Source organism: Daucus carota, chromosome 2, assembly GCF_001625215.2.
Source record: "Daucus carota subsp. sativus chromosome 2, DH1 v3.0, whole genome shotgun sequence".
Taxonomy (NCBI): Eukaryota; Viridiplantae; Streptophyta; class Magnoliopsida; order Apiales; family Apiaceae; genus Daucus; species Daucus carota.
This window is the reverse complement of record NC_030382.2, coordinates 5,073,098-5,086,016: the sequence shown is the minus strand read 5'-3', so window position 1 is coordinate 5,086,016 and position 12,919 is coordinate 5,073,098. Positions and strand designations below refer to the sequence as shown.

At 37.4% G+C, this 12,919-nt stretch overlaps 1 protein-coding gene across 1 annotated transcript; it reads right to left on the bottom strand.

Moving 5' to 3' along the window:
• Positions 1-10,660: 10,660 nt before the first annotated feature.
• On the bottom strand, positions 10,661-11,630 carry LOC135150322 (uncharacterized). Its single transcript, XM_064086586.1, has 2 exons — positions 11,302-11,630; positions 10,661-11,105 (listed from the first exon to the last, which is right to left on the bottom strand). Exons 1-2 carry the CDS (start codon positions 11,628-11,630, stop codon positions 10,661-10,663), a joined length of 774 nt encoding a protein of 257 aa, XP_063942656.1.
• Positions 11,631-12,919: the final 1,289 nt, after the last annotated feature.

Here is a 12,919-nt window from a genome sequence, read left to right as displayed (position 1 = left end):
AAATGATGGAATGGCCTCAAGCTTTTGATTTTTTGATATTTTTTAGTGTGGTGTTATGTAGGTTTCTTGGAAGGAGGATGAAGAGGAGAATCATAGCTTTCATTGGAAAAAAACGGCGAAGCAATCGGATGCCCTAGGAGAGAGTTATGGGCAAAGAAGCGTTCTGCCATTGTGAGGCCCCCGCCTGAGCATTCTGCCACTGTGAGGCCCCCGCCTGAGCTGTGAGGCCCCCGCCTCACGCTCTGGGCGGGATTTTTAGCCCGTTTTGACCGTTTTTGATCCGTTTGAAGGCCCGTTCGCTGGGGAAGTGCAAGAAAGGCTTGGGAGACTAAAAACATAACCTAGAAACATTCTAAGGAGCACGTGACGGCTACGGAGAAGATCAAGATCGAATTTCATACTTTTTACTTTTGTAATTCTTCGAAGTTGGCGTAACTTTGGATGCTCGTTTCGGATTTGTTTCTTAACACTTATTCTCGTACTTTGACTTTGTTTTTCATATTCAGTACCATGTTCACATTCGAACCCATGATGATGAGAAGTTCGATTATGAGCTAATCATCATCGTGGGATTCTAGCGGATTTATATATGGATTTCAGTAGTTGATTTGCCTTAATTATTTATGTGATGAATGTTTGATTTCTTCGTATTGGTTGTGCTTATTCTTCTTAGATGCGTAGCTAACATCTAAGTTGTGGGTTAATCTTTATTGAAGCGACAGTGGATATATTGATTTAGAACTTGCCATGCGAACATAGGATTATGTATTCGATATACATGATTAGTTGTGTGATTTTACCCATCTTGCATCGCCCTATGTAATCTCGATAGATGACTTGCTCTTCAACCGTTATGTTTTCGAATTCTATAGACATATAGGGTCTAAGCATAATTGGTATCTGTTTACCTTCTATCTTAATTGTGGATGTGTAGCAGTATGGTGCACGTATAACGACAGTTAGCGTGTATCAGTTTCGTGTTATCTGATTAGTTATCAACCATCACATATCGATAAGGCATAACTCTGAATGAAGTATATAATGAAGTTAGAATCCCATGTTTTATTTTCATTAGTAATTCGATTTTAATTCTCTTAGTTATAATTCGACTTCAATTAGTTAAATTAGATTAAACCAACCAAATTATTATTTGTCCAAGCATTGAATAATAGTCATACATTGGTGCATAAGTGCATAATTCTGAATACACCAGTCTCTGTGGGAACGAACTGAATTTGATTCTTTACTACTTGTGACCACGTACGCTTGCGTGATTTTGTGCGAACACCATGCTCAGAGCAAAGGAGGCACTTGCAGCTCTGCCTACCAATGCTGGTGATGACTTTCATTATGATGATGATAGTGATGAGGACCTCAATGAAGCTCTTGGGAATTCTCTTGGTGAAGAGCCTCCAGTTTCTCTTCCTTCTTGGCTCTCCATACAGTATGCCAATGCAGCAGTGGTCAGTCTAGAGTTGCAAAGGCAAGCCACATCACCTCTCCATCCACAAGCTGGGAGCTCTTCCTCTTCTCCATCCATTTCTGCTACTCTTTCCAGTCAGGCCATGGACAATCTCAAACTTCACAAGTATCAATCTCTCCACTTTCAGAAAGAGGCTGAACATCTCAACTCTCTCATCACTTCTGTTAAAACTGATTTATCCAAACAGATTGATGAGAAGTTTACTACACAAGTCAAATCTGCAATGTCTGCCACTGAGAAAAAGCAAGCTCAGCTAGAAAAGCAAGTGGAGGCTCTGGAGGACAATGTCCAAATCTTAAATTCGAGGATGGAAGAGATGCTCCAACACCAAAGAGTGCAAACTGGACTTCTCCAACATCTTCTTCTGGCATCTGGCATTTCTCTTCCCAGTCCTTCCACTACACTTGCTGCTAACAAAAAGGGGGAGAAAGAACCCTTATCTACTCCTGCAGAGTTGGTGAGCAGAATTCCTCCTCCTTTCCATACTGAGAAAGAAAAGAGAAGGCTTGAAAGACTTGCTGCTCTGGACTCCATTGAGAATAGATTGGCTCTGTTGGATAAGAAAGCTTCTGCAAATTCACAGTCTACATCTGCAGCCACAACAGTTCCAACCTCTTTTCCCACCACAACTACAATTCTCAGGGTAATCACACCTGAAATTGTTATGCCTTCAAAGAAAGAAAAGGGTGAGCCATCAACTCTGAATGAATTCAAGGCCACCTTATTTCCAAACAGTTGTGGTTACTTTAGGCCTGGCAAAGACTCAAGTTCAATTTACTTTCCACCAGCCAGGCCTGACAAAAATGAATACAAGCTTTTGGGCTAAGAAATCAAGAGCTACAAAGATTCTTCAGATGTGGCTTTAAAAGCTCACTTTGCCATCATCTACAGAGAAGGCCAAAAGCTATTTATTGGAACTGGCCATCCTCATTACTCATTTGCAAAAGCTGAAGGGGTGGCCAGAGAATGTGAAAGAAAAGAATATGAGTCTCAACTCTCTAAAAATCAAGAAATATAGGTTGATGAAAGATATGCAATTGAGCTGGAGGAGGAGTTGGCAGCTGAACTTCAAAGTGAAAATAGAATTGCTCTTGAGAATCCTCCAAAGAAGAAGAGAGTCAAGTCTAGATCAAAGATGCCTGAGGCTGCTAAGAGAAGAGAAGAAGTGCTAGAAAAGTCTGTACCAATCTCAAAGCCTTTTTCTCCAATCAAAGACACCACAGTGATGCATCCAGATGTCAACTTCCATGATGAGCAAATTATGCCTAAGGAGGAGCCAATTGACCTTGATAACATTCCTGTACCTGTCTTTCTCTTTCAAGAACCTTCAAAGCCTAAGAAAAAGTGAAGACAGTGGCAAATAAACTGGCAAATCCTCCAAAGCCCCCCAAGGAACCTGAAAATCCAGATGACTATCTTGTCATTGCTAATATAGAAGAAATTTCTGAGTTGGAGCTGGAGTTGGATGATCTTCAAGAAGTTAGAGGAATAGAGGCAACTTCAAAGCTTCCTGAAAGATTGATATTCTCATACAAAAGCAAAAGTGATGGCACCTGGCCTCTTCACAGGGTTCTGAGTTCTGAAGGATTCAGTTCTCTAACAAAGATCTATGCTTCCATGAAGAGGATAGGAGGATTTACACCACCATCCATGCAAATGGTGTTGAAGAGAATTCTTGAAATCAGGAAGGAATGGACCTCAGATGCTAGTCTACAAAGAAGGCTGAAAATCTCCTTCACTGGAAAGAAAATTCATCATGAACCAACCCCAATTATGGAGTTCAAGGACAGTCAAGGTGTTAGGAGATTTTTCAGACCTAAAGATCAACTCAAGGTTGCTAGCCTGAATACTCTGAAGACTCTCCAATCCAAGCTCAACAGACAGGACAGTGATGAAGAGTGGTTTTACAGGATTTTTCAGAAGCAGATTGATATACTTGAAGAAAAACTTAAGTACAGAAGAAGAAGATCTTCTAGGAATAAGTAATCTGCTCAGTCTAGAGGAGCATAATCATCTGTAAATTTTCTAACTCTTGTATTTAAATTCTGCATTTTATTTTATTTGTGTTTTGTTATCATCAAGTGTAGAATTTATGTCTGCATCTTCTCTAGTCATAAATTGGGGGGGGGGGGATTGTTAGGAATCAATAATTTTTGATGATAACATAAACACTTTGTAACATGTTTTATTTAGAATCTTTATCAAAATTTCAGTTGTAATTGTTATACTTCTTGTCTTTGAGAATTATCAACGGATGGATGGAATAGGATGGCTAATTGTAAATATCCAATGCCATGTAATTTTATCTAGGTCAAGGATATTCAACTGATGAGATGTAACTATTCAACTGATGAAGACTGGATCATGTTTCAACTGATGAAAACCAAGCATTCAACTGAAGACAAAGTATTCAACTGATGAGACTGGAACAGCATCCAACTGATGAAGTCTATAATTCGTTCAACTGATGAAGCCAAGAGCGGTTGAAAGTTACCAGAGCTTTCAACTGATGAAGCAAAGAGCAGTTGAAAGTGACTAGAGCTTAAGCCTCACAAATCACATGGATCGAATTACACTAAAATAGACATGGAAGGTTGATTAGGAAAATAAAGAAGAAGCAGAAACATTCTTATCTCATGCAATGCAATCTGGATCAAATCAAGATGATGGTCAAAGATGAAGACATCTCGGAAAGCATGCATAAGACAAAGATGTGCAGCATTGTTTAGATTATAGTGCAATTTGTATTCTAGTTAAAAGCTTTGTAAAACTTGGAGTATATAACCAAGTTAGATGCATCAGTTGAAAGAGTTCGAAAAACTTGAGAGAAAATCTGAGAGTTAGAAACTGTTCAAGTGATGAACCTGCAGCTGTGCGAATTGTAATCAATCCACAGATTCTTCAATATAAAATTTCACGGGTGGATCATTCAATCCACCTGTATTTTTAATACTTGGTGTTTTTCAGTTTTGCTGTTTTTTAAGTGTTTGTGTTCTTGAATCTTTTATTTTGTAAAAGATTGTATTCACCCCCCTTCTACAATCTTTCTTATAGTTGGTGTAAAATAACACTTCCGGTGCAGGTGATTCAACAACTAGAGCTCTCGAGTGGTTTAGTGTTTTACCCCAGCCATATCTTTGTTTAGACTGAACTTGTTCTAGTTCATATGTTTTCAGAACCCCGTAGAGTTTTTCCAGAGATATCTCATTCAGATCTCTGCTTTCTCTGATTGCAGTGATTCTGTGTTCCAGATGTTCAGGAAGTGTTAAGAGAAACTTCATGTTGACCTCTTTCTTGTCGTAGTATTTCCCATTCAGATTTAAATTATTTCTCAAATTATTAAGTCTAATAAACACTTCTGAAATCCCTTCACCGGGATTGGAACCAAACTGTTCATACTGAGCCATCAGTATCTCTTTCTTGTTTTCTCTAACTTCTTATGAGCCTTCGTTTATGATTTCTAGAGTATCCCAGATTTGCTTTGCGTTCGTACAATTAACAACAGCATTGCACATAACCGGATCTAGAGATTCAACTAATATCAGTTGAAGAGCGTCATCTAAATTCATATGCTCACTCTCTTCATCAGTGTACTCAGAAAGTTCTTTCGGAACATTTTTATGAGGTATTAGCACACCATCCTCTTCGTGTACTAGAATGAGTTTCATCGAAGTAGAAACACCCTTGTTCAAAATCCCGATATATTTTCTGTTCGCAGTGCGGAGGAATAGTAACATGTGCCTCTTCCATAGGCCAAAGTGTTCTTTGCTGAACGGTGGGATCTTAATGCTACTAATCTTTTGTGTACTCATTTTTAAGGATTTAAAGTGAATAGTGTTTGGATGAGATTTGGATTACTGAAAGAAAAATATTTTAAATCAGAATTATTTTTCGGAATAAAAAATATTTGGACGTTACAGAGTGTGTATAGTATCTAATACGGTGTATTCGTATTAACCGCTCTTGATGCCAATTGTTAGGTCTAGATACGATTGTAGAAGGGGGGGTTGAATACAATCGATACCAAATAATCGCGGAAGTGAATCTGATCGGAATATGACTTGTTAATAGAATTATAATTAATTACTATAACAATGTTTTAAGTCATTATATAATTAATATGGTTCAGTTTTAATGTCCACTAATGTTCGTAGAATATATTCGACATGGTATATTCTAGATTAGTGATTAAAACAACCGGGTTATCAAAGCACAGAAAACTATGGATATAACAAGCAAGTTACGAACAACTTGAAAGCTTTACAAATGCTTTGATTTACAAAGTGATGAACACTTGTAAATGAAGAAACTAATCCATATATATAGGCAAAGCTTTGAACTTGTAAGACAATGCAAAGGAAAGACAATTACAAGCTTGCAAAGACAAAACAAGAAGGGCGAGACAATTTAAGCTTGGGCAAGACAATACAAGGCAAGGGAAGACAATTCAGGATTGTCTACCAAGCCTTAAACTCGCCAGAAAGACAATTAAGAGAAGGGCAAGACAAATCTCCAAGGGTAAGACAAAACACACACAAGGCAGGACAATTGAAATTGTCTTGGCAGTGGCTGTTACTTTCTGCCAGACAATTCAAATTGTCATGCAAGCTTCCACTTAGCTTCGGTAAGACAAACGTGAGTTGTCTTGCTGGAGGCTTGATACATTCGGCAAGACAAAATAGATTGTCTTGCGGTTGCCATTTGTTCCCTCCGCTCAGACAATTCAAATTGTCTTGGCAGTTGATGATTTCACTCGGCAAGACAATCTTAGATTGTCTTGCTGAGTTGGTTTAGGTGATTAATAATGTAATTTGTAGTTTATATTTAATAGAAAATTATCCACTTAAATAAGTTAATCATATAAATTCATAAATTGAATTAATTTGAGAGAGAATTAATTTAATAAATAAATTACATAATTAATATAATTATTTGAGAAGTGAAATAATAGTCTATTAAATATTTAATCACCCAATCTTTAGTAGAACTGCTTCCTGTCTTCTTTAAATTTTAATAACTTCGTCTTGATTTGTCGATCGACTGAACTACCACTTCTGCTTGACTTAGAATATTTAATTAGAGTAACTGATACACAGATGTACTGTCTGTTTCATCTTTAGCTAGTTAAATCAAATATCCTTCGTCAAATAAACAATATGAAATTGGTTTGTTCCTCGAGTCTTCGTCTTGTAAGTTCTTCTTCATTAAATGGAATCTTCTGAATAAATAAAGTATAGAAACTTTATACCTTCTGAACTCCTGGACGTGCCACAAAAGATTATTTGTGCACTGAGGCTTGAACATATTAATGAACTTCTTTTAGTAGTGTGCAGCAGCATCCTGGAATTCTTTTGACATATAATTCCCATAAGTCATTTGACGTTCTTCGTACGGATTCCGATAACTTGCTATTTACTAAGCTTTCTTATCTGAGTTGAGTTATACCTCCTAAATACAAATAGGCTGAACATATGCTTTTCAGATAACATCTGATCTGAACTTAACCTATGATATTGCTCAAGTTAAGGTTCAAGATGAAAAGGCAAAGTCTGATCAGTCAGAGCATGTTGGAAGTAAAGCATCATGGCTAAAATCAAGCTCTGATAAATCACAAGATCAGAAGAAGAAGAAGAAAAGCCTATTTGGAAGCATTGGAACTAGTCTGTACAAAGAAAGCTCTATGCTAACCAGACTAATAGTTCAGGGAACCAGAGGCAAAGAAGCTTATGATACTGCTGGACTTGGACACAGAGAAGAGAAATTGGAGACAAGTTCAGCAAGCACTTTCAGTGATCCTTATCCTCTGACTGACAAAGTTGGTAAAATTGTCACTCGGAAGGATCTTGATAAAGTAGAATCAGTACAAATCTTGATAGACACTCATGATGGTACAGGTGATAAAGAGAAGATGGCAATTTTTCTCAACAGTGGAAGAGTATACAGAATATCAGAAGCTGATTTGCTATTAAAATCTCTAAGGGAGCTTGAGCATATTCAATATATGCTGGAGATAAAGAATGAAGTAACCCAAAGGTGGTCTGATCTGATTAAGAGGACTATTACTGAAAAGAGAAGATTTTATTGAGTAAAGTCTGATGAGAAATACATTCCCAAGATATCTCAAGATGATGGTTCTGAGATTGAAATGCAGAAAAACAGTTCTGTAATAGAGACAATAGCTGGAACCATAATCTTAGGACACAACAATGATGCAGATAGACAAAGAGTAATTCAGCTGGGTGATGCTATGAGGAGAAGCAAGGCAAGTGCCTTGAGATCATCTATATACCAGACTGGGGAAGATACTGAAGAACTCAGTTTTGTGAAGGCCTAGATGATACAAACTTTGAGGCAAATTGAAGAAGATCTGATCACTCAATTTGCCAGAGAAAGCTATGGATATAGGCTGATGGAATAGAATGAAACTGCTGGTTCCGTAAGTTGTAATTAGTTCTATGAATTAATTAATCATGCATTTGCCCTTAGTAAATTTTGACATCATCAGTATATATATATATATAGTAACTTGTTCATTCTGATTAATGTACAAGTTGGGGGAGATTGTTACATATTTGATGATGTCACATGTATCTGACTTGTTTAGTGTGCAAAAATGAAGATCAGAGTTTAACTGGAAATCAGAGTTTGTAGCCTACAGACGTCATCAGAGTTTATGCTGATCAGAGGATAAAGGCGCCTGATTTCTAGGAGAGGATCTGAACAAACAAGGAAGATAAAGATTAAGGAAGATTGTGTAGATCAGGACAACAGAAGATAACTATTGATTGGATTATTTTAGGAAGCATATTATTATTCAGTCAATCAGTAAATATCATGTAACCGTGTATATAAACACAACGTAGGCTTTACTCTAGATGAGTTAAGCATCGAGTATATTATTTGTGTAACCTAGCAGCTATTACTGATAAGTTATAAATCATTAAGAGATTATTTGTAAGCTACTGAGTTTGAGTTTTGAGTAAATTAATAAGAGTTTAGTTGTGTTATTCTCTTATTAGTGTGATTGTGTTCACTATATTTATCTATTTAGTGTTTTTATTCGGCCTAACATTTCCTTTGTTTTTTACAAGTAATTATCCAATTTGACATGATAGTGTCAAGACTATTGTGGAGTATATTTTTCACCTTGGCATCGCTGCGTAATTCATTCTTTTATTTTTGTGCCATCTCTCGTTTTGTTTTCCTGACATAGTGTTGAGGAACTATATCTGTAACACACCCATCTTAAATTAAGACGAGGAGTTACCTACAGATCAAAAACCTTCAAACAGAGCACAAACTATATTCCAAACGATAATAAGCAAGTCTGATGATTTCTAAAATGATTTAAATCCTCCAAAATAATTAAATCCGAATAATGCGAATAAATAGAATCTCCAACAATAAAACGAAATAAATGCTAGAAGTCCATAAATCCTAATCAATGAAAAAGAATGGGCTGCTCTCCATCACACAGTCCTGAATCCTCCTAAGTACCTGCCAGAAGAAGAATACGGCATGAGCCAAATGCCCAGTAGGGATTGGAAGCATTTACAGAACAAGAAACATTTAAAAATATTTTGACGATAATATAAAACAGTTATTTTAAAATATCAGGCTGAAGCAACGAGGGGTTAGGATATTTCATACCGAGATCAAACAGAACAGATACAAATACACACATCATAGGGTACCTAATGCGTGCAACAAACCGGATAATGTGTACGGCATATACAACGTCACCGCCAAATCACAGATCAATTCAAACTGGGTGCACCCACGTATCCTGAACAAATAATCATAATGGCCAAAGCTCCTCCCACGAGCTAATAGAAGGATACGCCGTGACCAATCACACTGTCACGGAAGTGTCATGTCAATGGTGCCGTAAAGACATGGCTGTAGTACCCCTACAGCTGGTTAACTCGGTATACCCTAAATCTCTCTAAGGGTTTAAAAAAATAGTTTTCACAACTTTAAAATCACATGGTACAGATATTTCAAATAAACTAAACAAATTATAATTTGTAAAATCTTTGAAAACTGCATAACAAATATTTCAAAACATATTTTTTTAAAAATATTTTTCGGAAATCAAAACAGTTAAATGAATAGCACAAAACAAACTTAGCAAATTGGACAGATCAAAATTATTTAATACCGAAAGGAGTAGCACTGAATAAAAAGAATAGAATCCGTACCTTGAAAATAGCTAATCGAACCCTCATGAGATGCCGTAAATAATTCTCTAAACTCCCGACTCTGAATCTAAATAATTTATTAAAACATGTAATTATTTATACTAAACAGAGGTCACAAATTTACTACCTAAAACATTACTCCTGGCCGCTACACATCAGCCTGTACACACGCCTGTACTCAACGACAGCCATAATCAAGCCTGACTTGTACTAATTTGCTACTGAACCTATACATTAGTGTGTGAAAGTGAGGTGGACACCATGCATATGCTAATTCTCCGATACTGTTAATTATTAATATAATTATCGTTAAGCACGCTTATCAATGTGATGGTACTGACATATCATACTTTATCAATTTCACAACTAAAAGGAAGGAAACAGGTATACCTTCACCCTCGGAACCTCCTGTTCTCGCTTCTCCGTTCTCTCCCTTTTTCCTTTACTCTGCGGCTATGCTCTTGCTTTTAATTAGGGTTATTAATAACTAATATCTTTTTATATAGTCCTAAGTGTCCTACAATTAATGGAACTCTAATAATTAATATTATTCTTTTTATTATCTAATTACTAGTTCTATACTAAATCAAATCATTTTAAAAAAATTATTATTATAAACTTAAATTACTAATTATCTTTCTAATCAAATCACTAAACTAACATTATTAATTCTATTCTAATTCAAATTTTAATAATAATAATAAATAAATGCGGATATTACATATATACCCCCTTAAAAAGAATTCCGTCCCCGGAATCTAACGAAACTAAAACTCGTACCTCAATCAAATAAGTGCAGATATCTCTCACGAATAGATTCCTCTAATTCCGAAGTAGCCTCTCGCTCCGAATGATTCTTCCACAAAACTTTGACAAACAGAATATTTTTCTTCCTCATTACTCGCTCATCTCGATCTAGAATAGCTTCCGCTTCTTCCTCACAAGAAAGATCCTCCCTAATCTTATGTAATGCATATTAAACTACATGAAACGGATGATACTTGTAGCCCTTCAGAACAGACACGTGAAACACATTATGCACATGAGATAACTGTGGTGGCAAAGCAACTCTATAGGCTACCACACCCACTCTCTCTATAACATCAAAAGGACCCACATATCTCGGACTAAGCTTCCCCTTCAAACCCAAACGCTTAACACCCTTCCAAGGAGACACCTTCAAGAACACATGATCACCGGGATGAAACCCACCAAACTTTCTCTTCTGATCTGCATAAATCTTTTGACGTGATTGAGCCTTTTGGAAATTTTCTCTAGCCTGTGCCACCTTCTCATTTGTCACTCTAACCAACTCTGGCCCTTCAATATCTCTCACTCCAACCTCATCCCAACAAGTCGGTGCCCTACACAGCCTACCATACAAAGCCTCAAATGGTGGCATGCCAATACTTGCGTGCCATCTGTTATTATATGAAAACTCAACAAGATACAAATACTTATCTCAATCGCCAGTCCACTCTAAGGCACAAGCTCTCAACATGTCCTCCAATGTTTCGTCCACTCTGACTGTCCATCTGTCTGAGGATGAAAAGCTGTACTAAACTAAGTTTTGTCCCCCAAGCTCGCTGAAATCCCTTTCAAAAGTGTGATGTGAACCTCGTATCTCTGTCAGAAACTATAAATACAGGCATACCATGAAGTCTAACAATATCCCTATGAAAAATCTCCGCCAACTCATGAACAGGAGTAGTCTCTCGAATAGGCAAAAAATGAGCAGATTTAGTAAGTCTATCAACTACCACCCATATGACATCATTCTTCCTAAAAGTCCTTGGTAAACCGGTCACAAAATCCATGGTTATCTTTTCCCACTTCCAAATCGGAATATCTAACAGCTGTAACAATCCACTGGGCCTCTGATGCTCTATCTTCACCTGCTGACATGTAAGACACATTCCCACAAACTCCGCTATATCTCGCTTCATTCCATTCTACCAAAAAGGTGTCTTCAAATCCCCATACATCTTAGTAGAACATGGATGAATAGAAAATGAAGAACTATGAGCCTCGGTCAAAATTGCCTCACAAATTGTCGAATTTGAAGGAACAGAAAGTTTACTACCTAACCATATCACACCCTCATCATCAACACGAAAATCGGTTTGCTTCTAATTCGCTAGCTCCAATCTAATAGCATTCAACTCCGAATCATTCTTTTGAGCGTCCTTAATCCTCAAAATAAAATTAGGTTCCACCTTTAAGCTTGCTACACTGCTATCTGACCCTCTAACATACAACTCCACACCTAAGCGCCCTAAATCCGAAATAAGGTGCGGCTGAGTAACAAGAGATGCCACACTCCCGAAGTTCTTCCTACTAAGAGCATCCGCAACCACATTAGCTTTCCCTGGATGGTACTAAATCTTAGCATCATAATCCTTAAGTAGTTCAAGCCACCTCCTCTGCCTCATGTTCAACTTCTTTTGCGTAAAAATGTACTTGAGACTCTTGTGATCAGTGAAGATATCACAAGTCTCTCCATATAAATAATGTCTTCAAATCTTCAATGCAAATACCACTGCTGCTAACTCCAAGTCATGGGTCGGATAATTCACCTCATAGGGCTTAAGCTGTCTAGAGGCGTAAGAAATCACCTTCCCATGCTGCATAAGATCACACCCCAAACCTCTCTTAGAAGCATCACTGTAAACCTGATATCCCCCACTGTCTGATGGTAAAACAAGTATAGGAGCTGACATCAACCTCCTCTTTAGCTCTTGGAAACTCTGCTCACGATCATCATTCCACTCGAACTTATCACCCTTCCTCATTAGTTGAGTCATTGGCAAGGCTATGGACGAAAACCCCTCGCCAAAGCGCCTGTAGTAGCCTGCCAAACCCAAGAAACTCCTCACCTCTGTAACATTTCTAGGTCTTAGCCAATTAGTGATAGCCTCGACTTTCGCACGATCCAACTCAATTCCCTTACCAGACACAATACGACCCAAAAATGCAACCTGCTCCAACCAAAACTCACACTTTGAAAATTTGGAAAACAATTCCTTCTCTCTCAAAATTCCCAACATAATGCGCAAATGCTCCTCATGCTCCTCCTTACTCCTAGAGTATATCAAGATATCATCAATGAAGACCACAACAAATTTGTCAAGGTAATCATGAAAGAACCGGTTCATCAAGTCCATAAACACGGCTGATGCATTCGTCAACCCAAAAGACATCACAAGAAACTCATAGTGACCATATCGAGTGCGAA

What these genes read in the sequence shown, in the direction of transcription:
- LOC135150322 (XM_064086586.1), bottom strand. Translation starts at nt 11,630, where the DNA reads ATGAAGCGAGATATAGCGGAGTTTGTGGGAATGTGTCTTACATGTCAG. An exon ending in GTTTCTGACAGAGATACGAG is followed by an intron (nt 11,106 to 11,301) that starts GTTCACATCACA and finishes ATATAATAACAG; the next exon opens with ATGGCACGCAAGTATTGGCA.